This window comes from Macaca thibetana, chromosome 8 (assembly GCF_024542745.1).
Source record: "Macaca thibetana thibetana isolate TM-01 chromosome 8, ASM2454274v1, whole genome shotgun sequence".
In the NCBI taxonomy this organism is placed as follows: Eukaryota; Metazoa; Chordata; class Mammalia; order Primates; family Cercopithecidae; genus Macaca; species Macaca thibetana.
This window is the reverse complement of record NC_065585.1, coordinates 22,119,616-22,146,691: the sequence shown is the minus strand read 5'-3', so window position 1 is coordinate 22,146,691 and position 27,076 is coordinate 22,119,616. Positions and strand designations below refer to the sequence as shown.

The window sequence follows — 27,076 nt, the reverse complement described above, 5'->3', positions numbered from 1 at the left end:
GCTGTGTTAATAGTACTCCCCACAGAACTGTAGAGTCTCCCTTCCCTTACAGAGTTCCTCCACTCGTGTAACCCCAACACATATGTTCACATGTGTGTTGTTAATTTAATTTGTTAACTTAATTTGTGATGCTGGGTGTGGTGGCTCACACCTGTAATCCCTTTGAGATTACACTTTGAGAAAGCACTTTGAGAGACGGAGGCAAGTGGATGACTTGAGCCCAGGAGTTCGAGACCAGCCTGAGCAACAGGGTGAAATCCTGTCTTTGAAAAAAAAAAAAAAAAAAAACAATTAGTTCAGGCGTGGTGGCTTATGCGTGTGGTCCCAACTTCTTGAGAGCCTAAGTCAGGAAAATCGCTTGAACTGGGAAGCAGAGGTTGCAGTGAGACAAGATTGTGCCATTGCACTCCAGCCTGGGCAACACAGCAAGACTCCGTCTCAAAAAAAAAAAAAAAAAAAACCTTTCTGCCTTGATGGAGTTTCTGTTCTTGAATGGTGCTGTCCAGTATGACTTCCCACAATGACAGAAATGTCCTTTGCTGTATCAGACAATAGCCACCAGCCACATTTGCTCCTTGAGCACTGGGAATGTGACTAGCGTGACTGTGGTACTGAATTTTTAATCCTATTTCATTTTAATTAAACTCAAAGGCCACATGTGGCTAGTGGCTACCATATTGGGCAGAATGGTTCTGGAGGGAGATGCAAATGATAAACAAGTAGATAGAAACTTGTTCCTCTTTTAACCATAAAACATCAAAGTATGAGGTCAGCTACTGAAGAGTGCCGTGAATAAAGCCACGTGGGGTGAGGAAATGGAGAGTGCTGGGGAGGTGTTGTTTTGCAGAGGGGCGGCTGTCAGCAAAAGCCTCCCTGTGGGAGGGTGACTTTTCAATGGAGACCTGAAAACCAAGCCGCTCTGTCTCGGGGTGGGATGTTCTGGCAGAGGCGCTGTGAGGGGAGTGAGGTCCTGACAGAGCCACTGGAGTGTGAAGGGCGGTGGGAGAGGGGAGCCGGGGCCGGAGCTTGCCAGGTCTTGGTGGTGCCATTGCTGGAGATGAACTCTGGAGGCGTGGAAAGTATTTGAGAGGTGAGATCAAGACCTGAAGATCACGGCAGGTGGAGGCTGGAGGTGGCAGTTTAAGCACGGTCAATAAAAAGAAGCAGCTGCCCTCTTCTCTGGTTTGCCCCTGTCCTCTCCTCACTGCTGCCCGAGGAGCCTGCACCCCACTGCTGATGAATTTGACCAGTCTACACATGCCGGTGCTTTCATCTTAGAGGGGCCAGGTTCTGGGTTCACCAGTGGGGGAATGGCCCTCTCCCAAGCCCTGCCCAACTGTGTCACCTGAGCCCCTAAGCAGGTGGACGTGGGCCTAGACTCTCAGAGTTGTTTGTGAAAATAAGTTCTTTGTTTCGGCCTTTATGCCTACTCTTCAGTGGGACTCAAACCCAGGCCCGTGGGAGAGGCCAGAGATGAGATGGCATCTCCTGCCTTCCCTTCCCTTTCCTTCCTTTCCTGGAGGTCGGGGATCTTTGTTTCAAAACATGTCTCCCGCCTCCTTTAGTCCATCAGCTCTCCATTCTCTGTTAACTAATAAGCAAATTGTTCCTGTACTTCCAAATCATCATTTGTTTAATGCAGTTCCAATCAAAATTCTAATAGAATTTTATTTCACAGGGGATATTGATTCATGAGACTAGATTATCAAAATAACCAAGAACTGTTTTGCGAAAAGAAAGAGTAATGAGGAGGAACTCCACTAGATATAAAAATGTACTCTACACTTACAAAAGTTCTTTTAGAAGCAAGGCATAAGTGCAGTACTCAATAGCTAGATCAATACACAGATTAGATAACCCAGAACCAACCCTAGTAGATACAAAGTTTGTGTATGATAAAGGAGGTTGCTCAAAAATTAGTTAGAAAGGAAATAATAATGCATGCTGCTGAGATGGTTGGTAACTCTCAAGAAAAATGGTTAGAATTGTGTCTTACAGCTTAACCCAAGATAAATTCAATAGCAGATGAGTTAAATGCAAAAATAAAGTTAAAACATTCTTAAGAAAATGTAGATTAATATATTTCAGCTATCAAGACAGGGAATCACTTCCTAAATATAAAATCACAATGGAGGAGGCTATAAGAGAAAAAAATTGGTAAATTTATTAGCTAAAACTTAAAATTTCTACACGTTAAACATTGAAAATGTATATAATATGCACAACTGAAAGATAAATGATAGGGCCAGGCGTGGTGGTTCACACCTGTAATCCCAGCACTTTGGGAGGCCAAGGCGGGCGGATCACCTGAGGTCAGGAGTTCGAGACCAGCCTGACCAACATGAAGAAACCCCGTCTCTACTAAAAATACAAAATTAGCCTGGCGTGATGGTGCATGCCTGTAATCCTGCTACTTGGGAGACTGAGGCAGGAGAATCGTTTGAACCTGGGAGGCAGATGTTGTGGTAAGCCAAGATCATGCCATTACACTCCAGCCTGGGCCACAAGAGCAAAATTTCGTCTCACCAAAAAAAAAAAAAGGTAAATGATAGACTGGAGAAAGTTTTGCAACAAACTAAGTAAAGCATTAGTATTATTTATGTAAAGAGAACTCTTGCAAATTCATAATAAAAACCATTACACTCCAGCCTGGGCCACAAGAGCAAAATTTCGTCTCACCAAAGAAAAAAAAAGGTAAATGATAGACTGGAGAAAGTTTTGCAACAAACTAAGTAAAGCATTAGTATTATTTATGTAAAGAGAACTCTTGCAAATTCATAATAAAAACCATTACACTCCAGCCTGGGCCACAAGAGCAAAATTTCGTCTCACCAAAGAAAAAAAAAGGTAAATGATAGACTGGAGAAAGTTTTGCAACAAACTAAGTAAAGCATTAGTATTATTTATGTAAAGAGAACTCTTGCAAATTCATAATAAAAACCACAGAACATCAAAATATAAAAATGACATAAGCAGATAATTTACAAAAGAATATAAATAGTGAACAAACCTTTGAAAACAATTAAACCTTATTGTCAATCAAGAAAAACATACAAGCATATTAAAACAGTTTTCTTGGCCAGGCAAGGCTTACACCCACGATCCCAGCACTTTGGAAGACAGAAGCAGGTGGACAACTTGAGCCCAGGTGTTGGAGACCAGCCTGGACAACATGGCAAAATCCCTGGACAACATGGCAAAACGCTGTCTCTACTAAAAATAAAAATAAAATGATTAGCTGGGCATGGTGGTGTGTGCCTATAGTTCCAGCTGCTCGGGAGGCTGAGGCAGGAGGATTGCTTGAGCCCGGGAGATAGAGGTTGCAGTGAGCTAGAATTGTGCCACTGCACTCCAGCCTGGGTGACTGAGCCAGACTCTGTCTCAGAAACAAACAAAAATCCAAAAAACTGTTTTTCCCTATCTAATCAGCAAGGCTTTTTAACAGTAGTATTTTACCTAGGCTGGATTGTGAATCAAGCCCTCTCATACACTACCAAAGAAAAGGCCAACTGAGGCCAACACTCTACCATATATATGGGTCAAGAGAACCACTTCTAGGCATCCATCCAAAGGTAATTATCAGAAATAAGGATTAAGGGTATTCACTGCAGTTTTGTTGATAAGAGTCAAAAACTGGAAATAAATGTTCAACAAAAGTCCAATTGTTATAAAAAAGAATGACTTTATGTCCTTCGCAGGGACATGGATGAAGCTGGAAGCCATCATTCTCAGCAAACTAACACAGGATCAGAACACCAAACACCACATGTTCTCACTCATAAGTAGGAGCTGAACAATGAGAACACATGGACACAGGGAGGGGAACATCACACACTGGGGCCTGTCGGGGGGGTAGGGGACAAGGGGAGGGAGAGCATTAGGACAAATACCTAATACATGCGAGGCTTAAAACCTAGATGACAGATTGATACGTGCAGCAAACCACCGTGGCACATATATACCTATGTAACAAACCTGCACATTCTGCACATGTATCCCAGAACTTAAAATAATATTTTAAAAAACAAGTCCAATGGCTGAACACATCATGTGTGGTATATCCCTATAATGCATGTTATTACATTGTAGGGATAGACCACGCATGACGATTTCACCATGTGATGAAATAATGATTTTTAAAATCATCATTTTGCTCACTATTTTTGGAAATGGGAAACTGTTTAAGTGAGATGAACAATAAAACTACAATATTGGGGGGTGATTGCTTTTTTTTTCTTTTATACTTTTCTGCATTTTCTGGATTTTCTATTGTGATTTTGCCTTTATGATAAGCAAAATGTTCATATCTGTCTTCTAACGCCTGGATAAATTTCACTTGCCAGCCCTGGGGACACGTCTGGCTTCCGAGGTACCGTATCTAAAAGCGGCTTGCAAGCACACCATCTGCGACATTCCCTCTCACCACTTCAGAAGATTTTAGTACCTGTCTACCTTTCCTGCATTCCTTTGTCTCTAAACATGAAATGGTGACCCTCATCCACCTTTGCTTGGTTTGGGCCTGTTCTCACCTCCTTCCCAAAAAAAGGAAGAGAAGAATAATGCGATCTTTCTTGTTTATAAGCACTTTCATGCCATCTGGGCGTACATAGGTGTTCGATTTGGGTGCCAGTTGAGATGGGTCATGGGAAAACTCATAAAAAAGTGCCAGTTTCTTTTGCCTTGTGAAGAGACACTGACCCTGTCTTTGTTCTTGCCCACAGATATGATGCTTCCTGGTGTGTTTAGTGGTTGGTGCCATTGCAATTTTCTGTGCTGAAATCATTCTGAAAACTCAAACACTAGACTTCAGCATACAAGGAAAGCCAAAGCCATTTGAGGGGGAATAAAGCCAAAAGCCCTTCACCTTATTCGTTCCAAGAATCTCACCATCCCCTCCCTACCCCCCTCCAAAACTAAGCCATTGCACACAGACAGGCAGCATGGCTAGCAAACGAAAATCTACAACTCCGTGCATGGTTCGGACATCACAAGTAGTAGAACAAGATGTGCCCGAGGAGGTAGACAGGGCCAAAGAGAAAGGAATCGGCACACCACAGCCTGACGTGGCCAAGGACAGTTGGGCAGCGGAACTTGAAAACTCTTCCAAAGAAAATGAAGTGATAGAGGTGAAATCTACGGGAGAAAGCCAGTCCAAAAAACTCCAAGGTGGTTATGAGTGCAAATACTGCCCCTACTCCACGCAAAACCTGAACGAGTTCACGGAGCACGTTGACATGCAGCATCCCAACGTGATTCTCAACCCCCTCTACGTGTGTGCAGAATGTAACTTCACAACCAAAAAGTACGACTCCCTGTCTGACCACAACTCCAAGTTCCATCCCGGGGAGGCCAACTTCAAGCTGAAGTTAATTAAGCGCAATAATCAAACTGTCTTGGAACAGTCCATCGAAGCCGCCAACCATGTCGTGTCCATCACCACCAGCGGCCCTGGAACTGGTGACAGTGATTCTGGGATCTCGGTGAGTAAAACCCCCATCATGAAGCCCGGAAAACCAAAAGCGGATGCCAAGAAGATGCCCAAGAAGCCCGAGGAGATCACCCCCGAGAACCACGTGGAAGGGACCGCCCGCCTGGTGACAGACACAGCTGAGATCCTCTCGAGACTCGGAGGTGTGGAGCTCCTCCAAGACACATTAGGACACGTCATGCCTTCTGTACAGCTGCCACCAAATATCAACCTTGTGCCCAAGGTCCCCGTCCCACTAAATACTACCAAATACAACTCTGCCCTGGATACAAATGCCACAATGATCAACTCTTTCAACAAGTTTCCTTACCCAACCCAGGCTGAGTTGTCCTGGCTGACGGCTGCCTCCAAACACCCAGAGGAGCACATCAGAATCTGGTTTGCCACCCAGCGCTTAAAGCACGGCATCAGCTGGTCCCCAGAAGAGGTAGAGGAGGCCCGGAAGAAGATGTTCAATGGCACCATCCAGTCAGTACCCCCGACCATCACTGTGCTGCCCGCCCAGTTGGCCCCCACAAAGGTGACGCAGCCCATCCTCCAGACGGCTCTACCGTGCCAGATCCTCGGCCAGACTAGCCTGGTGCTGACTCAGGTGACCAGCGGGTCAACAACCGTCTCTTGCTCCCCCATCACGCTTGCCGTGGCAGGAGTCACCAACCACGGCCAGAAGAGACCCTTGGTGACTCCCCAAGCTGCCCCCGAGCCCAAGCGTCCACACATCGCTCAGGTGCCAGAGCCCCCACCCAAGGTGGCCAACCCCCCGCCCACGCCAGCCAGTGACCGCAAGAAGACAAAGGAGCAGATAGCACATCTCAAGGCCAGCTTTCTCCAGAGCCAGTTCCCTGATGATGCTGAGGTTTACCGGCTTATCGAGGTGACTGGCCTTGCCAGGAGCGAGATCAAGAAGTGGTTCAGTGACCACCGGTATCGGTGTCAAAGGGGCATCGTCCACATCACCAGCGAATCCCTTGCCAAAGACCAGTTGGCCATCGCGGCCTCCCGACACGGTCGCACCTACCATGCATACCCAGACTTTGCCCCCCAGAAGTTCAAAGAGAAAACACAGGGTCAGGTGAAAATCTTGGAAGACAGCTTTTCGAAAAGTTCTTTTCCTACCCAAGCAGAACTGGATCGGCTAAGGGTGGAGACCAAGCTCAGCAGGAGAGAGATCGACTCCTGGTTCTCGGAGAGGCGGAAGCTTCGAGACAGCATGGAACAAGCTGTCTTGGATTCCATGGGGTCTGGCAAAAAAGGCCAAGATGCGGGAGCCCCCAACGGTGCTCTGTCTCGACTCGACCAGCTCTCTGGTGCCCAGTTAACCAGTTCTCTGCCCAGCCCTTCGCCAGCAATTGCAAAAAGTCAAGAACAGGTTCATCTCCTGAGGAGCACGTTTGCAAGAACCCAGTGGCCTACTCCCCAGGAGTACGACCAGTTAGCGGCCAAGACGGGCCTGGTCCGAACTGAGATAGTGCGTTGGTTCAAGGAGAACAGATGCTTGCTAAAAACAGGAACCGTGAAGTGGATGGAGCAGTACCAGCACCAGCCCGTGGCAGATGATCACGGCTACGATGCCGTAGCAAGGAAAGCAACAAAACCCATCGCCGAGAGCCCAAAGAACGGGGGTGACGTGGTTCCACAATATTACAAGGACCCCAAAAAACTCTGCGAGGAGGACTTGGAGAAGTTGGTACCCAGGGTAAAAGTAGGCAGCGAGCCAGCAAAAGACTGTTTGCCAGCAAAGCCCTCAGAGGCTACCTCAGACCGGTCAGAGGGCAGCAGCCGGGACGGCCAGGGCAGCGACGAGAACGAGGAGTCGAGCGTTGTGGATTACGTGGAGGTGACGGTCGGGGAGGAGGATGCCATCTCAGATAGATCAGATAGCTGGAGTCAGGCTGCAGCAGAAGGCGCGGTGGAACTGGCCGAATCGGACTCCGACTGCGTCCCTGCAGAGGCTGGCCAGGCCTAGACAGGTAATTCCACCTGCTCACCCAGGCAGCAGCGGAGAATGCAGCTTGCTTTCTTTTCGTTGCCAGGGTTGGTATAGATTGTAGGGTACAGAGATGTTGACGTAGATGGTGGCTTCTTTTTCTTGTAATTAACAAATAAGAATGGTGTATGTTGATCACGTACAACATGATGTTTTGAAATATGTTTACCTAGTGGGATGGCTCAATCGAGCTGATTCACGTACGCATTACCTCACATACTTATTCTTGTAGTGGAAGGGTCTGGTTTTGGTTTTGGTGTTTTTGTTTTGTTTTGTTTTTAGTGACAGAGTCTTGCTCTGCCACCCGGGCTGCAGTGCAGTGGCTCCATCATAGGTCATTGCAGCCTCAAACTCCTGGGCCCAAGCGATCCTCCCACCTCAGATTCCTAAGTAGCTGGGACTTCAGGCACCTGCTACCACACCCAACTAATATTTTAACTTTTTTGGAAGAGGCGGGGTCTCACTTTGTTGCCCAGGCTAGTCTCAAACTCCTGGACTCAAGCAATCCCTTTACCTCTGCCTCCCAAAATGCTGGGATTACAGGCATGAGCCACTGAGCCCGGCTGATGAGTTATTTGTAAAGGTTCTTTGAAAAAGGAAGAAAAATGGGGGCTGATGGAAACTATGCCCTCATTTGTAAGGCTGTGCCCAGGGAACAGCACTGCTGGCTGTAGCCTGTTTGGGTGCCAGCCTTCAGGCCTGTCCATTCTGAAGTTTAGTTGTGACTGTTAGAAAGCACATCCTCCCTCTGTGTTTTAGGTTTGTTGCTGTAAAAACACCAAACGTGAAGTGGTTGTTTCTTTTTCTCTCTCTCTTTTTTTTCCCCTTTTCTTTTTGGATTTTTTAAAAATACGTATCCACGTTTACTGAATCAAAGACTTGAGGTTATTCTAATCGGAAAAGGCTTTGAAAGTGCTTGGTATTTGCCTTGTCAGGGCTAAACGAAGGTGCCACTGTGCTTGGGTCCCCATAACCCCTTCAAATCTGGAAGAGCCGGGTGTAAATTAGGCCTGTAGAACCACACAAGCCATGGGGAAGGGCGGTTTCCATGGTTACTAATGGCCATGTCATCCCCATAATGGGACATGCCACTGAAGCCTTGGTGTTCTGCTTCCTAAGAGGTCAGTGCAAATCCAGGCCTGAAGCACAGCAGCTCGGTGGTGAGTTGAGAAATGGGGGCGGTGGCAGGGGGAAGGCTGCGGGAGGGAAAGGAAATATTACAAGGAGGAAGATACAGGGTTTGCCCAGGTAGGCTTCTCCAGAGGTCACTGAAAAGACCACAGAATGGGCCTCCCCAGTTATCTTTACAAAGGATAAAATAAATGTAAGAACCTCCCGAACGACTGATAAGGTCCCAAAGGCAGCCCTGGAAATTACCACACCTCTGTCTTAATGAACTTGGACAACTTTGGCCAACCAGGTCGCTCATTAACTCATTGATTCGGTAATAAAATGAGGCAGCTGACAAATAAATGAAATTCTCTAGAAACCTTGTTTTGGCCAGTTCCATCTGCTATTAAAAGAGCACTTTAACGAGCAGCCAGTCCCAGAATGCCATCATTCTCCATTCTCCTTTTTCCTCCCACTTGGAGGAGGAAATGCCTGTGTGTCAAAGGTACGGGCGCAGCCCAAAGGGGAGGGCACGAGTGAAAGGACGGGGATAGAAGTGCACTGAGGCCACAATGACAGCAACCTCCCACCTCTACCTAGGCACCTCTGGCCATTTTCCCACCTTGGGAGAACCTACCAGTCTAGCCCATACCTCCCTCATTAAAATGAGGGGGTGATTTTTTGTTTGTTTGTTTTTGGTCCACATGAAAGCTCCTTGCTTGCCCCATCTTTTTTGTTTGTTTGTTTGTTTGAGACAGAGTCTCATTCTGTTGCCCAGGCTGGAGTGCAATGGCACGATCTCAGCTCACTGCAACCTCCACCTTCTAGGTTCAAGAGATTCTCCTGTGTCAGCCTCCCAAGTAGCTGGGATTACAGGCATGTGCCACCCCACCCAGCTAATTTTTGTATTTTTGGTAGAGACAGGATTTCGCCATGTTGGTCAGGCTGGTCTCAAACTCCTGACCTCAAATGATCCACCCGCCTTGGCCGCCCAAAGTGCTGGGATTACAGGCGTGAGCACCCATGCCGGGCCTCCCATCTTCTATCCTTGATCTTTTCCCGTCCATGACACTTGTCTACATGATTGCTTTTTCTTCCCACCCCAGAGAGGACAATAGGATTCAGTTCCATTCAACAGTACCTTCTGAGCGCCTACTGTGTGCCTGCTGCTACTCCAGGTGCTAGAAACAGTGCCATGAGAGAGAGAGACAACACAGTATCCATTCACACGGAGCTCGGGCAGGCCAAGAAGAGAGGAAATCGCACTTTCCTTTACTCATCACTGTGATGTGTGTCACAGCTCTGTGTGGGGGCTCAGAGGAGGAACACCCAGGTCGGGGGTTAGGGAGCTTCTTGGAGAAAGGGACATCCGACTGATGGGATGAGAAGGAGTTATCCAGGTGCACAGATAAGGGAAAGAAGGGTCCAAATGGAAGAAGCAGCATGGCCAAGGTCCAGAGACAAGAAAAGGAATGGCACTAGTGAGAAACCAAAAGAGGTTGGGCATAGCCAAAAGGTAGAGCTTGGGTTCGGTAAAGGATAAGAGGAGGCAAACTGAAAGCAAACTCAATGGTTTCCCATAACAGGCAAAAGCTATTCTGAACAAACTGTGTTTGCTGAATTTGAATAGAAAGATGCTTAGTGTCTCTATATCCCAAGGTAAGCTCAGATGGCACTTCCAGGGCCCCATGGCTGAGCAGGAGGTTGTCTAGGGGCAGCAGTTCTCCAGAGGCCCCTGAGGACCCCGTCCCCATCTCTCCTCTCCCAAGCTATACCACCACCACCAGCTGAAAATGCTCATGGGGGTGGGATGTTACCCTGGCTGATGCCCCAGTGGCCCAAAGAAGACAGTAATGAGGGAGGGAATGTTAAAATCATACAGAAAACCTTTGGGGAGGAAGGATGGAGTGATGAACGAAGGCCACCTGAATAGCAGAGGTCGAGGTTGATGCTCTGCTCTTACTTAATTCTCCTCGGGAGGTAGCTTCTCTATAGTTTTATAAACCCAGAAACAGACTCAGAAACCAAAGAACTTACCCACATTCACCCAGCCAACACATGAGTTTGTCTCCAGAGTCCTCACTCTTCCTCCTGCCATCTTTACCTCATTATTTCTGACAGAAATTCTCCATTTCTAGTTGATACCTCCCTTCTCAGGACAGGGACTAGCTGTGTCTGAAAAAAAAAAAAAAAAAAAGGAGCATACAGGAACCCCACTTTATGTTTCATTATGGTAAATGCCCCAGCCGTGAGCTAGAAAACATCCCTAAACAGGATGCTAAGATCTGTTCCACACGTGGCAACATCAGATATCCCTGATGGCTCCCTGATATTTTGGAGGTCCATTGTTTTGTTTTGTTTTGAGACAGAGTCTTCCTCTATGGCCCAGGCTGGAGTCCAGTGGTGCCATCTTGGCTCACTGCAACCTCCGCCTCCCAGGTTCAAGCAATTCTCTTGGCCTCAGCCTTCCAAGTAGCTGGAACTACAGGTGCGTGCCACCATACCCAGCTAATTTTTGTATTTTTTTTTTTTTAGTAGAGATGGGGTTTCACTGTTGGCCAGGCTGGTCTCAAACTCCTGACCTCAGGTGATCCACCAGCCTCAGCCTCCCAAAGAGCTGGGATGACAGGCGTGAGCCACCATGCCCCACCATTGGAGGTCCATTGTATTGAGAAAGGGGCTGCCGTCTGCACTAGGGGTGGCATTGAAGGTTCTCCCACATCCTGGACAGAGGCACTCCTTAAAGAATTCTTTCAATTTAAAGGGAAAAGATATCTCTCCAAATTACTTCACAGTTTTCGTGAACCAAACACATGAGTCTCTTGAATTCATAAATATTCAGTGATGTCCCTATTTAAGTACTTATTTATTTAGGAACCTGCAGTTCAGTTCAGTTATGACACATAATAATCCTGAAATAATTCATGGTTTTGACTTTATAAAAGGTGTTATGTGATGCGCAAGAGGGTGAAGGGGGAGGAACTTGAGCAAGCAGCTGAGAGCTGGCTCTAGGACTAGATTTCCTCTGTAGGCGTTAAGCATTTCCTGCAACCAAATCTCTCTAAACCCTGCAAGGCTTAGGACAGCATTTGACTCGGTCCAGACTCACCTTGGCCCTGAGGTTAGGCACAAAGATAAGGAGTACTTCCCAGCCTTTGAATTGTGTTGTCTCGATTCAGTCCCTGTGTCTGAAGAATCTTTGAGTCATTCCATTGAGGGACGTGTCCTAGGAAAAGGCTGAAAATTAAGTTTGTTTTTTCGGAAAAATGAGTCAACGTACTTGAGCAAGACATTGTCAGACATCAGCCTTGATGTTTGGTGAAACAGAATATTCTGTTACTATTGCTAGTGAGGGTACCCATTGACTGACACCCACTGTGTGTTCAGTTGCCTTCTAAGCATGTCTACTAAGTCATTTCAACTTCATACCCACCCTGTGAGGTAGGTACAGGCTTTTCCCCATTTTACAGAGGGCAAAACTGAGGGTCAGAGAAAATGAGTGACTTGCCCTGTGTTCCTCAGCCAACAGCTGGAAGACCTTGGAAGCTACCTCTCAACTGTCAGGCCAGTGCCTGACGCCAGCCACTTTGGCCCTGCCCTCTCCAACAGTGGCACCCACCACCACAGCCTGGAACAAACAGAGTGTGGTCATTTCTTGATTTTGTGTGGGAGTGGAAACTAATCCACAATGTATTCTTTCAGCAAGAACTTTAGAGAGCCCTCTTTGTGCCAGGCACTGTGCTAGTCTGTGTAGATTTGCCAGAATGACCAAGACACAGCCCCTACCTAATCTCAGTTAATAAAGGTGAGAAATGGACATAGAAACACCAGTTTCCTGAGAGCAGTGCACACAGAAACCGGAGGAACTAGGAGGAGAGGTGGCTTTTCCAACATGTTGTCTGATTCAGAACCTTCCCAGCAACCCACATGTGCAAGCCGCCTTCCCATTTATTTTAAACAAAGAATTCTGAGGCTCAGGAACTGCCAGAGTTCACTCAGCCAGTGTCTAAAATTGATTCCAAAGCTCCAGCCACCACCTTCGCTGCCTCCCAATTTCTGTCAACAATTTCCAACTCCTGATGATTAGGGATGGCTTTGGAGAAGAGAAAAAAAATTGTGAAATGCCAGAAAGATATTTTCCATGGTTCAGCTTGGTTAAAATGTTTAAGGCTGTTAAGCGTTGCATTCTGGTTACGATTTAAGATCCAGAAGAGGTATGCCCTCACACTCTGTTCAGATTAGCTGTCCAAATGCAGATGTTTTAATTAATTAATTAATTAATTAATTAATGAGTGAATGAATGAAAATATTGTTGTCATCTGTTTCCCTCTCTCCTGTACCAGACCCTTAGAGGCAAGGACCATATGCCCTTAATCTCTGAATCCCTAGTTTAGATTCTGAGCAGATGCTGAATAACGGTTCATTGAACCAACCAGAGAATTTTAAAAGATAGTTGGGATCTGGTGTTTCAGTCCTTTTGCTTGTCCTCATTTTTTTCCATCACTCATTAACCCCAGTGGTTGACAGCAGCAAGAGGAGTTGGGTACAGTTTGCTTCCCATGTGTGGGGAAAGGTCTGTTGGAGAATCTGTCACCAGATACTTACTGGTGATGCTTCTCAGGGACTGCCCGTTAGTCTGGCTTCCCTCATGTCTAATGGGGAGTTAACTGATACCACTTCCATTTACTTAATTCTGGAGCTTCTCATCCTAGGAATTCTCACTGTGCTTTGGGCAGCTCGTGGAGGCTTAGCCACCATGAAATCCAGCCCTCTCATTTTCAGAGGAAGAATGTAGGCCCCAAGGAGGTGAAGTCACTAACCCACAGACATTCCTAATAAGTGACTTGGTTCATTCATCCATCAAATATTTGTGGAATGTCTGCTGTGTGCCGGGCTCTGGAAGGCAGTGTGCCCAGCATGTCCCTGCCCTCATGGAGCCCTTGGTCTAATGGGAAATGAAGTTTTAACCAATCTTTAATCAAACACAAAGGAAAGTTGCTACACTGACATGTTCTTTGATGCCGTTGGAGTATAGAATACAGGAATTTGAGGATTTAAATAGCGGATTGAAGGTTTAGGGAACACTTCCTAAAGAGGTAATGGGGCCAGGCACAGTGGCTCATGCCTGTAATCCCAGCACTTTGGGTGGCCAAGTCAGGCAGATCACCTGAGGTCAAGAGTTCAAACAAACCTGGCCAACATCATGAAACCCCATCTCTGCTACAAATACAAAAATTAGCTGGGTATAGTGGTGCATGCCTATAGTCCCTGCCACTTGTGGGGCTAAGGCAGGAGAATCACTTGAACCCAGGAGGTGGAGGTTACAGTGAGCCAAGATCGTGCCACAGCACTCCAACTTGGGCCACAGAGCAAGACTCTGTCTCAAAAATAAATAAATAAATTCATAAATAAATAATAAGAAGAAATAATGGATGAATTGAAAACCAAAGCATTAGACCAACATGCAGGAGTATGCTGGGCAGAGGGGAGGGGAAGAACATTCCAGACAGAAGAACTGACATACTCAAGGGGAACTGAAAGGTGGCCATGGTGGGCATGACTTGTCTGGGTTCACACCTCAAGAAACTAGAGAAACAAGAGCAAACCAAACCCAAACCCAGCAGAAGAAAAGAAATAACAAAGATCAGAGCAGAACCAAATGAAATTTAAAAAAACACACAAAAGATAACTGAAACAAAAAACTGTTTCTTTGAAAAGATAAACAGAATCAATAAACCACTTGTGAGATTAACCAAACAAAAAAGAGAAGAGAGAAGATCCAAATAAAGCTCAATTAGAAACAAAATGGGAGATATTATAACCAATACCACAGAAATATAAAAGTTCATTCAAGGCTACTATGAACACCTTTATGAGCACAAACTACAAATCTAGAGGAGATAAATAATCCTGGAAATATACAACGTTCAGAAAATATCTGTTAAGTCCATTTGTTCTAGGGTATAGTTTGCGTCTGTTGTTTCTTTGTTGGCTTTCTGTCTTGATGACCTGTCTAGTGCTGTCAGTGTAGTGTTGAAGTCCCCACTATTATTGTGTTGCTGTCTATCTCATTTCTTAGATCTAGTAGTAATTGTTTTATAAATTTGGGAGCTCTAGTACTAGGTGCATATACATTTAGGATTGTAATATTTTCGTATTGAACTAATTCTTTTATCATATAATGTCCCTCTTTGTCTTTTTAAACTGTTGTTGCTTTAAAGTCTGTTTTGTCTGCTATAAGAATAGCTAGTCCTGCTCACTTTTGGTTTCCATTTGAATGGAATATCTTTTTCCGCTCCTTACCTTAAATTTATGTGAGTCCTTATGTGTTAGGTGAGTCTCTTGAAGACAGCAGATACTTGGTTGGTAGATTTTTATACGTTCTAGCATTCAGTGTATTTTAAACGGAGCCTTTAGGCCATTTACATTCAATGTTAGTATTGAGATATGAGGTACTGTTCTATTCACGTTCTAATTGTTGCCTGAATACCTTGGGGTTTTTTTTTTCACTGTGTTAGTGTTTCATAGGTCCTATGAGATTTATGCTTTAAGAAGGTTCTATTTTAGTGTATTTTGAGGTTTTAAGATTTAGGACTCCTTTTAGCATTTCTTGTAGTGCTGGTTTGGTAGTGGCAAATTCTCTTAGCATTTGTTTGTCTGAAAAAGACTTTATATCTCCTTCATTTATGAAACTTACTTTCACTGGATACAAAATTCTTGACTGGTAATTATTTTTTTTAAGGAGGCTAAAGATAGGATCCCAATCACTTCTGGCTTGCAGGATTTCTGCTGATAAATCTGCTGTTAATCTGATAGATTTTCCTTTATAGGTTACCTGATGCTTTTGCCTCATAACTCTTATGATTCTTTCCTTCATCTTGACTTTAGATAACCTGATGACCATGTGCCTAGGTGATGATCTTTTTGCAATCAATTTCCTGCGTGTTCTTTGTGCTTTTTATATTTGGATATCTACATCTCTAGCGAGACCAGGGAAGTTTTCCTTGATTATTCCCTCAAATAAATTTTCTAGACTTTAAGATTTCTCTTCTTCCTCAGAAACACCAATATTCTTATGTTTGGTCATTTCACATAATCCCAAATTTATTGGAGGCTTTGTTCGTTTTTTAAAATTAGTTTTTTTCTTTGTCAGGTTGGGTTAATTCAAAAGCCTTGTCTTCAAGCTCTGAAGCTATTTTTTCTACTTGTTTGATTCTGTTGTTAAAACTTTCTAGTGTATTTTGCATTTCTCTAAATGTGTCTTTCATTTCCAGATGTTGTGATTGTCTTTTCTTTTTGATATCTATTTCTCTAGAGACTTTTCATCCATATCCTATATTGTTGTTTTAATGTCTTTAAATTGGTTTTCACTTTTTCCTGGTGCCTCCTTGAGTGGCTTAATAATGAGCCTTCTGAATTCTTTTTCTGGCAATTCAGATTTCATCTTGGTTTGAGTCCATTGCTAGAGAGCTAGTGTGATCTTACGGGAGTGTTTTAGAACTTGTTTTATCATATTGCCAGAATTACTTTTCTGGTTCCTTCTCATTTGGATAGACTGTTTCGATTGAAACATCTGGAACTCAAGGGCTGCTGTTCAGGTTCTTTTGTCCCATGGGGTGATCCCTTGATGTGGTGCTCTCGCCCTTTCTTTCTGGCTTCCTGAGCACCAGACTGTAGTAGTTGTTATTGCCTATCTGGGTCTTGCCACCCAGTGGGGCTACTGAGCCCCAGGCTCGTGCTGGGGAATGTCTATAAAGAGTCCTGTGATGTGATCCATCTTCAGGTCTCCCAGCCTTGGATACCAGCACCTGCTCCAGTGGAGGTGGCATGGGAATGAAGTGGACTCTGTGGGAGTCCTTGTTTGTAGCTTTGTTTAGTGCACTGGTTTTCTTGAATGCTGGTTACACTAGCAGTGAAATTGCCACATGGACAGACTCAGGACCTCTGGTTAGCCAGGGTGTTGCAGGCAGTGGCATTAACTGTTGTTTGCCCCTTTAAAGCAGGGTTGTTCTGTTATGAGTTGCTGTAATGGCTTGAGTTGGTTGGCCTCCAGCCAGGAGGTGGTGCTTTCAGGGGAGTGCCAGCTGCAGTAGTAGAAGGGGATATAATCCTGCCCTACATTGACCAGAATGAGTACTTGGGTTTCTTAGGCGATGGGCAGGGCCATAGAGTTTCCAAAAGATTATGTCTTTTGTCTTCAGCTACCAGGGCAGGTAGAGACAAACCATCAGGTGGGGGCAAGGTTAGGCGAGTCTGAGCTCAGACTCTCCTTGGGCAGGGCTTCACGTTAGTTTCTTTATTTAGGGCTGATGAGAGGGCAGTGCAGAAAGGTAGCTTATGCAAGTCTTTGAGGTAAAAAGTGGTGGAGCTGGAATTCAAACCCACCGACACATGTAAGCACTTTGGGGACTCTGCCCAGTGAATTTAAAATACTATTCCATTTGCTCTGATTCTATTAAATTCCCATGGCCAATATGCACTGATAGGTCAGGAGCAGGAAAGGCATTCCTACTGCCTTTGAGCCTCCCTGCAAGCAGCTTGGGGAATATATACCTGGCCTGTGGGTCTCAGCAAGTTCCCCAACCCTAGAGGCCCTTCAAACCACTGCAGGGAAGGAGAGCTTTGGCGGGATGTGGCCAAAACCGACCCAAGTCTAGTGTACAGACAATTTGGGATGGCACAGAGTTTTGTCATCCACTGGGAAGTTGCTTAATCCTCCTCCATGCCAACACATTTTCCCTTTTTCAATTCTAGTTAAAAATCAGACTGTGCCCCCTACCCTCAATAAAAGAAATGAAAGTTTGAACTCAAATATTATGAAGCAGGCTGGGCACGGTGGCTCATGCCTGTAATCACAGCACTTTGGGAGGCCAAGGCAGGTGGATCACCTGAGGTCACAAGTTCAAGACCAGCCTGGCCAACATGGTGAAACCTCATCTCTTCTAAAAATACAAAAATTAGCCAGGCATGGTGGTGAGTGCCTGTAATCCCAGCTACTTGGGAGGCTGAGGCAGGAGAATCACTTGAACCTGGGAGGCGGAGTTTGCAGTGAGCCAAGATCGCACCAATGCACTCCAGCCTGGGCTGGAGCGAGACTCTGTCTTGGGGAAAAAAAAAAGAAATATTATGGAGCAGACCAGATGCAGTGGCTCATGCCTGTAATCCCAGCACTTTGGGAGGCCAAGCCAGGTGGATCACTTGAGGCCAGGAGTTCGAGATCAGCCTGGCCAACATGGTAAAATCCCATCTCTACTAAAAATACAAAAATTAGAGCCGGGTGTGGTGGCACACACCTGTAGTTCCAGCCATTCGGGAGGCTGAGGCATGAGAATCGCTTGAGCCCGGGAGGTAGAGGTTGCAGTGATCATGCCACTGCACTCCAGCCTGGGCGACAGAGCAAGACTCTGTCTCAAAAAGAAAGGCAAGGAGAGGAGAGGGGAGGGGAGGAGACAGGAGGGGAGCGTGGGAGAAGGGGAGGGGAAGGGAAGGGAAGGGGAAGGGGAAGGGGAAGGAGAAAGGGAAGGGGAAGAGGAGGGAAGATTACAGAGCCGTGTAGAAGTGGAAGGGGAGGGGAAGGGAGAAGGGGAGGGAGAGGGGAGGGGAGGGGGGGGAGGGGAGGGGAGGGGGGGGGAACGGGGGGAAGGGGAGGGGAGGGAAGGAAAGGGAAGGAGAAGGGGAAGGGAAGGGGAAGGGGAAGGGAAGGGAACGGAAAGGGAAGGGAAGATTACGGAGCAGTATAGAAGTGGAAGGGGAGGGGAGAAGGGGAGAGAAGGGGGAGGGGAAGGGAAGGGGAGGGAGGGGGGGGGGGGGAGGGGGGAGGTGAAGGAGGAGGAGGGGAGGGGAAGGGAAGGGGAAGGGGAAGGGAAGATTACCGAGTGGTATAGAAGTAGAAGGGAAGGAAAGACGGGGGAGGGGAGGGGAGGGGAGGAAAGATTACAGAGTGGTATAGAAGTAGACAATGGAGTAATGTTGACCAGGGATGGGGCAGGAGGATGTGGGGAATTTTTGTACAATGGGTGTAAAGTTGCAGTTATACAGATGAGTAACTTCTGGAGATATGCTGTACAACATAGTGCCTGTAGTTAACAGTAAGATATTTACTTCAAAATGTGTTCAGAGGGCAGATCTCATGTTGGGTCCTTACCTCCCCATCCGCCCCAAAAAAATAGACACAAGTAAACTTTGGGAGGTGCTTTATGTTTGTTACTGGATTGTAGTGACAGTAACATGAGTGTATGCATGTGCCTAAACTCACCAAATTACATCCATTATGTGCGGTTTTCTACAAACCAGTTATACCTCAACAAAGCTAGGGCAAAGAGGGAAAAAAATGCAACCAGAAAGAAAAGACGTTACCTACGGAGAAACTACAATTAAACTGGCAAGTTGGTCCGTAACAAAAATGAAGCCAGATGACAATGGAACAAAATGTTTAGCAGGTAACAAGCACTCGGCAAATGAGCAATAAACCTTGCTACACCTCTCAAAGAAAATATTATGGAGAAATAATAAATCATTCTCTCGGTGTTTGTTTTCCTTTCTCATGGAGTGCAGTATTATTCACTCCCAAGTCCCTAGGGCCCTAGGGAAAGTTCTCCTGGGAAAATTAAAGAGAAACAGAAACAGAAAGCTGTCACATGGGAAAACAATTCTGGTTTTGTTTCTTCAATGAGGAAAGTAACAGAGAAGCAGATTTTGCTGAAGAATTAGTACTTCTTAACATTCCAAGTTTTCCCCAAGACAGAAAGGGAGGGTAGGAGGCGGTGGGTTCCCATTCTGGGACGTGTTCACCGACAGACTGGCCATCACGTGGTAGAAATGTCCCAGGGGGCCATAAGGAAATGCCTGCCCAATGGCCTTGCAGCGTCCTCCAGGGCTCTGAGTCGCACTCTAGGATGGGGCATTGGTCTTTTGCAGGGTGACTGTCTCTGACCAGGTAATAGGACTCTGACAGAAGCCCAGGGGAGTTAGCAAGAGCCTCACAGCCCAAAGCACTGCAATGCTCTATAGAACAGCAATCCTGAAATGTGGACTTTGTCACCACCCTAGGAGGACAGCCTCCACCCACTCTACCGCACGTCTACCGAGGGCCTTGGGGAAGGACGTCCAAGGAAGACACCCCTGAAGAAGGGGCAGGCCCCTGTCTTCTGTTGCCAGCATCTTCCCAGTCTCCTTTTGAGGGTGACTCCAGCTCCCATAACCCAAATCCTGTCCACTGCTCAATACCCTGGAAAAGGTCCACAGAGAAAGTCCAAGTGGTTCTGAGGGGGTTCCCAGGGCCCATAGCCATCCATACACATCTGAGACCTCTGCGAAAGCCACACAAAGTCAATTTGACTTTGTCTCCCTTTTCTCAGGCCATCCTTTTGGCCTTGCAGTCCGTGCGTGTGTGTTTATTTTAAGAGCTTTGCTCATCATTTGTTAAGGAATATATATGACTGGAGGGTTGTACATGTTTGTACATAAGAAGTTACACAAGGAATCATAGAAACACACTGCCGGATGGAGAACCACCTTAATGATGAGGTTTATCTAAAAAGCTGGAGTTTTTGCCAATCACTTGAAGAGAAGTGTTCAGTGTCATCTGTAATATGAGAGACAGAAGATGGTTAGACTCACATACACACAGGTGAGCTCACTAAGGCCCCAACTAAATGCCTGGCCTTCCTCAGGAAAAGTGAAGCCATCTATCTTGAGCCCCTGTCAAGTACCAGGACCTGATTGCTTTGACCTGATTACAGGACCCTGTCTGTAACCCTGCCAGCAGCCCATGGGTTCTGTGCAGTGGAAGTGAGACTCTGGGAGGTTAAGTAACCAACCTCGGCATATAGCCAGGAAGTGGCAGATCCTGGATCCCAGCTTTCTCCATCTCCACAGCTCTTTCCACCCCATCCCTCAATCCTGTGCTGATCCAACGTACTTTAGCCAGGTTGGAAGGAAGAATATCAGTAGCTGTCTCCCAACCTTGGGCCTTGTCTCCTAGGATCTGTAAGCGTTCAGGTAGACATCCAACCAGTGGCAGCCTCCCTCCCAAAGGTTGCGGAAGTCCCCATTTGCTGGGGAAAACCTTGTTTCTTGGAAAGCACCAGCAGAGGCTGGCGGTGGGCTACTGTGCCCACCCAGGGAGTGCCTGTGGCTCTGCCTGGGATCAGCAATAAGGTTCGTGGTCCTCACTGGGTGTCCCAGCCTCCTACCTTTGAAGCCATCGTGCTGTCTTCAGTTGCCACCTAGCTCTGTGCATGGAGAGGCTGTGCATGACCTGGATGCAAAATAGGTACAGGGAGGAGCAATTAAGAATCAGGAGGCTCTGAAGTTGGACTGGCCAAGGTGGAATCCGGCTCCACCACTCACTGGTTACCCAATGTTAAGCACAACATTTAGTCTCTGTAAGCCTCCATTTCTTCACTGTGAAGTGGGTCTACCAATCACCTGCCGGTCACTGTAAGGAGTATATGAGATGAGCCATATTACCACTTAGCATGGGGCCTGGTGCCAGAAACTAGCTACTCTCACTGTTGGAGGGAAAGTCATGATCATTCTTGTTTTTGACCATGCCACTGAGCAGGCCATGGCCTGGGAGAAATCACTTTTCCTCCCAAGCTTCCTTTTTTTTCCCCCCTGGTGAAATGAGTGATCTTGACAGCATCAGCTATAAGGATCCCTGCAGTGTTTACAACTTGATGACTTTGGTTGGATCACTTTTAGGTAGTCGAGATCCTAAGGACACCCTGGAATCTGGTTTTGTCTGCAGACTTTTATAAATTGGTTTCTTAACTCCAATATTCAGTCTTACTCCCAGGAGCATCTAGGGAATGTGGGTACGTTTAACATCCAGACGTTAGGCATCAATGGCACTATCGATGATCATCTGATGCCTCTGGCTGAGAAGTCTACTTTGCTTGCTGTTGGCCCCTGTACAAAAAAAAAAAAAAAAAAAAAAAAAAAAAAAAAACACTTATCAGCACCTTCTCAGCCAGAGAAGTGGCCAAACAGCCTTCCCAGGAGGGAGGCAAAAAAAAAGGCCAGTGACTCCAGGAATCTACAGATCTGAGAAACTTCCAGCCCGTCATGGGATACTGGTTGTGTGCTCTACAGACCTGAGCCTTGGATCCCTTTCCCAGGATCTCTAGATCTTAGGAGGAGGCAAAAGTAATGATGAGACCTGTCCTCATTTCCTCAACCTACCACAAAGTATTGCAAACGGAATGACTCAAAACAATAGAAGTGTATTGTTTCACAGTTCTGCAGGCCAGAAGACAAAAATCAGGGAGTCTGTGATGGTTGCTTCCTTCTGAGAGCTGTGCGGGAATCTGCTCTGTGCCCATCTCCCAGCTTCTGGTGTCTGCCAGCCATCCTTTGCATTCCTTAGCTTGTGGATGCGTCAGCCCAATATCTGCCTCAATCATCGCGTGACCTTCTTGTGTGTGAATCGTCACATCTCCCCTCTATGCACATCTGTCTCTGTGTCCAAATTTCCGCCTTCTGTAAGGACACTAGTCATGTTGGATTAGAGTCCACCATAATGGCCTCATTTTCACTTGATTTAACTATTACCTCTCTAAAGGCATTTCTAACAGGGTAACATTCTGAGGTACTGAGACTTAGGACTTCAATATATACTTTTGGGGGGACACCATTCCACCTATCACAAGGTCCTTGGACTATTTTCATTATTTCCAAGGGTATAAGAATTAAACATTTCTTCCTACTGATTCTTAATAATTCTGTTTATTAAGTGCACAGACTCTAGAGATTACCTGGGTTTGAATCTTGGCTCTGCCACTTACTAGCTGTGTGATCTTGGGAAACCTATTGGGCCCCTATGTGTTCAGTTTCCTCAACTGTAAAATAGGAATAATAGTAATATTTACACCTCTTAGAGTTCATATAAACATTAAATAAAAACACATTTACAATCCCTCAACTTATCCGTCTTCTATATCCTACCACATTTGGAAAAGGCTCCATCTAATAAAAACAGTAGAAGTATCTACAATACTTACCATGTGCCAGGTGCTAGTCCAAACACTGTTGTGTACATCAACTCATGGCACCATTGCAGCAACTTTCTAAGGTCGGTGCTAGTGTCATCCGTGTTATACAGAAGCAAAAACTAAGCCCTAGAGAGATCAAGTCATATAGGTACAGCCCTGCAGCCACTAAGGGGAGAAGTTAGGACCCAAATCCAGATTTGTCTGACTCCAGGGCCTTTTAGGAGCCACTGGGACTGGTTGACTGCCTAGGAATAATAAAAGGGTCTTGTAAGGATGAAAAGAATCACAGGCCACCACCTTCGCTTGCCCAGAAAGTCATTCTGTTTTCAAAGGCCTGATTCTGGAGGCTTTTCCTATAGTGGTGATCTGTGCTCAGAAAACATACTCGTTTCCTTACAACAGGCCCCGTACGTGAAGGGCACGTGTCTCTCTTCCAGGCCCTAGGATGGCTTTGGAAGGCCCCCACCCCAACGCAGGAGAGCCAGGGAGAAGCAAACCATGATATCTTCCCCCCAGGGAACAATGGTCGTTTGCCTGACATCTTGACTCTGTGGTTTTGTGTCTTCTAGGGAAGTCAGTTAGAACTGCTGTGCTGATCAAGGGGATGCTCTGTCTTTGAAGAAAGAAGAAATGGTCCCTCCCCAGCCATGGGCCACCCTCGCCAGTGACTCCAAATGGAACTGCTTAGCTCGTGTGTGCCTGGAGGGGGCAGAAGCCCAGCAACTCTCAGACGCACCTCCCAGAGGACCGGTGGGAATTGTTCATAGTGCCAAAGTCCTACTACTGCGTTTTCAATGGGTCCTTGTACATAGTTTGCTCCTCTGCCCTAGCCCTCACCTCTTGCTATACTGGAACTGATTTGTACAATATGGGAATTTTGTTACCTTTTTAATCAAGGGCAACTTCCTTTTCCAGCACTACCATTGTAAGGATTTTTTCAGGAGGGAGGGCTAACCACCTTGCTTTTCTCTTTTCTCCTTTTCTTTTTTTATTTTTGTTTTATTAATTTGGGGAAAGGGGTGTTAGTATTAGTGCCATGATATCTACTGGATTTTAAGTAGGGAGACTTTATTTTTAAAGGTAGGTTGAAATTTGGGAGATTTCTCGGCAGGAAGGGCTGAAATCCAGGCCTCTGTCTCAACCTGGAGAGAGGTGACAGGCGACAGATCCTCCAAATCAAATTCCTTTCCAGTTCTTCCCCTGGCTGCTTTTTGGGGGGGTCCCTGCCTTACTCCAACAGAAGGCTTTATGAACTGCCAAGAGGGGATCTGGCTTCGCAAATTCTTGGCCTCTTGGGCCAGGCTGTGTCCAGCCAGCCCTGGGAGAACTGGGTAGCAGGTGGCTGAGTTCTTTAAGCACCTTTCTTTTTTTTTTTTTTTGAGACGGAGTCTTTTGCTCTGTCGCCCAGGCTGGAGTGCAGTGGCACCAACTCGGCTCACTACAAGCTCCGCCTCCTGGGTTTACGCCATTCTCCTGCCTCAGCCTCCCGAGTAGCTGGGACTACAGGCGCCCGCCACCTCGCCCGGCTGGTTTTTTGTATTTTTAGTAGAGACGGGGTTTCACTGTGTCAGCCAGGATGGTCTCGATCTCCTGACCTTGTGATCCGCCCGTCTCGGCCTCCCAAAGTGCTGGGATTACAGGCGTGAGCCACCGCGCCCGGCCTCTTTAAGCACCTTTCTAAATACCAGCGGAAGAGGCTCCTGCCTCTGTTAGTATGATCAGTACTATTGTGACATTAAAACAACAACAATAAGATCTTCCTATCTGGAGGGTACAAAGGTGAATGGCTTTGGTTTTCATTTCTCTTCTTCACTGCCTTTTCTCGGTGTGGTATTTGACAAGATTTTAGCTCAAAGCCTCACCATGAATTGATTTTTTTTGTTTGTGTGTGTGTTTGTTTTGGGAAAATTTTAGATACCTGAGTGCACTTTTTTTCAGTTAGCCCTACCTTTTAAAAGAAGGAAAACCAAGAGACATATCTGGTGTACATGTTGCAATATGAATTCTGGTTGCAATCCCTCCCCCGTCCCACATTGCCCCCCATTTGAGTACACCACACAAGTCAATTGCTAGGAAGTTTGAATAAAACCAATTTTTCTAACTTGTCGCTCATTTGTTGTAACTCAATAAAGCAAAGACTAAACATTTTTATAACCTTTTCCTCTACTTCGTCTTCTTTATTGTTGTCTGGCTCCCGAGGGCTTGGTGTAAGGGTTCTGACTTGAGTACCTCCGGTTTCAAGTTCATAGGGTCACATTTCTCATTTACCATCTAGGAGGGATCTGACATCACAAACTGGACTTTAAAAGTGGGATATAGGCTTGGCGCGGTGGCTCACACTGTAATCCCAGCACTTTGGGAGGCCAAGGCGGGTGGATCACCTGAGGTCAGGAGTTCGAGACCAGCCTGGCCAATGTAGTGAAACCCTATTTCTACTAAAAATACAAAGATTAGCTGGGAGTGGTGGTGTGCACCTGTAGTTCCAGCTACTCAGGAGGCTGGAGAATCGCTTGAACCCAGGAGGCGGAAGTTGCAGTGAGCCAAGATGGCGCCACTGCACTCCAGCCTGGGCAACAAGAGCGAAACTTTGGCCCCTCCCTCCCTCCCAGAAAATAACCAGATGTAAGTGTTGTTGTAGGAATCTTCAGCAGATCTCTTTGACACAGAGAAGGAAATTATAGGTCCCCCCTTCTCCAGGGTCTCTCAAATAGATTCATAAAATAGTCAAGAGAAGAGCTTCCGAGTGGGAGTGAAAAGCCCCTCTGTGTGCAGGCTCGCCCTTGGGTGACCTGAGCTCAGTCACTCCCCCTCCCTGGGCTGCTGGCGAGTGGTAGCTGGGGCACTGCCATTTCTCTGAGAAGGTGGCTTTTAAGTATCTCTGCTCTGGTGAGGTTTAAAGAGTCCCTCACTCTTCGCACTTGACACTCATCCAGACCAGTGGTTCTCAAACATGAGTGGGCACCAGCATCACCTGGAAGGTTGGGTAGAATGTCTGATGGGTATGTCTGGGGTGGGAACTGAGAATGTGCATTGCTAACAAGTTCTTCACTTTGGGAACTTCTGGTCTAGATGCTTCATTTTTACGGGAACTTACAGACTTTTGGCCAGTTTATCTAAACTTAGCATGTGTTTATTCTACAGATAAGGGGAAAGACCCACTTCCCAAAATACAGGAAACACTGAAAAGTTCAAGAATCAAAAGGGCCTGGCCTTCTCTGGGGGATGCCCTCAGTCTCCCATCCTGTAGGCTCCAATGACACCATCCCCATCTCTGCACATAGCCCTCACCACACAGCTCAGGATTCATTTGGTCAGCTTGTCAGTTCCCCCAAGCTGAGAGCAGGGGCCGTAGATTCTCCGTAACTTTACACAATCTCCGAAATCCCCATAGTTCTCTTTACCACTCAGCAAAGTTGCATGTAGACAGCTATTCAAAAATAAAAATAGGTCAGGTACAGTGGCTCACAACTGTAATCACAGCACTTTGGGAGGCTGAGGAGGACGGATCACTTGAGGTCAGGAGTTCGAGACCAGCCTGGCCAACATGGTGAACCCCATCTCTACTAAAAATACAAAAATCAGTTGGGTGTGGTGGTGGGTGCCTGTAATCCCAGTTACTCAGGCTGAGGCATGAGAATTGCTTAAACCCAGGAAGCGTAGGTTGCAGTGAGCCAAGATCACTCCACAGCACTTCAGCCTAGGCAATAGAGCAAGACTCCATCTCAAAAAAAATAAATAAAACAAAAGTAAAAATAATAGCTATCTTTTTTTTTTTTTTTGAGACGGAGTCTCGCTTTGTCACCCAGGCTGGAGTGCAGTGGCGCAATCTCGGCTCACTGCAAGCTCCGCCTCCCAGGTTCACGCTCTTCTCCTGCCTCAGCCTCCCTAGTAGGTGGGACTACAGGCTCCCACTACCATGCCCGGCTAATTTTTTTTTTTTGTATTTTTAGTAGAGATGGGGTTTCACCGTGTTAGCCAAGATGGCCTCGATCTCCTGACCTCATGATCTACCCGTCTCAGCCTCCCAAAGTGCTGGGATTACAGGCGTGAGCCACCGCACCCAGCCTGGCCTACATCTTCTTTTCTTTAAAAAAAGTTAAGGCCGGGCACGGTGGCTCAAACCTGTAATCCCAGCACTTTGGGAGGCCAAGACGGGCGGATCACGAGGTCAGGAGATCGAGACCATCCTGGCTAACACCGTGAAACCCCGTCTCTACTAAAAATACAAAAACTTAGCCGGGCGAGGTGGCAGGCGCCTGTAGTCCCAGCTACTCGGGAGGCTGAGGCAGGAGAATGGCGTGAACCCGGGAGGCGGAGCTTGCAGTGAGCTGAGATCCGGCCACTGCACTCCAGCCTGGGTGACAGAGCGATACTCCGTCTCAAAAAAAAAAAAAAAAAAGTTAAAAGTGGCTGTGGCTAACTCATCTCCCAGTTCCTGCCTGCACTGCCTTCCCTGCCTGTGCCCCGAGCACCTGGACCTTCCCCAGACCTTGTCAC

At 46.5% G+C, this 27,076-nt stretch overlaps 1 protein-coding gene across 1 annotated transcript in view; it reads left to right on the top strand.

The window, feature by feature from the left end:
• The window catches only part of ZHX2 (zinc fingers and homeoboxes 2), a 193,752-nt gene extending 169,019 nt beyond the window's left edge, over nucleotides 1–24,733 (top strand). Inside the window, exons 3-4 of the mRNA XM_050801522.1 lie at nucleotides 4,722–7,458; nucleotides 23,149–24,733. Of these exons, the coding sequence (XP_050657479.1) occupies nucleotides 4,941–7,454 (2,514 nt within the window). The 5' untranslated portion in view covers nucleotides 4,722–4,940 and the 3' untranslated portion in view covers nucleotides 7,455–7,458; nucleotides 23,149–24,733. The remainder of the gene's footprint in view (nucleotides 1–4,721; nucleotides 7,459–23,148) is intronic.
• Nucleotides 24,734–27,076: the final 2,343 nt, after the last annotated feature.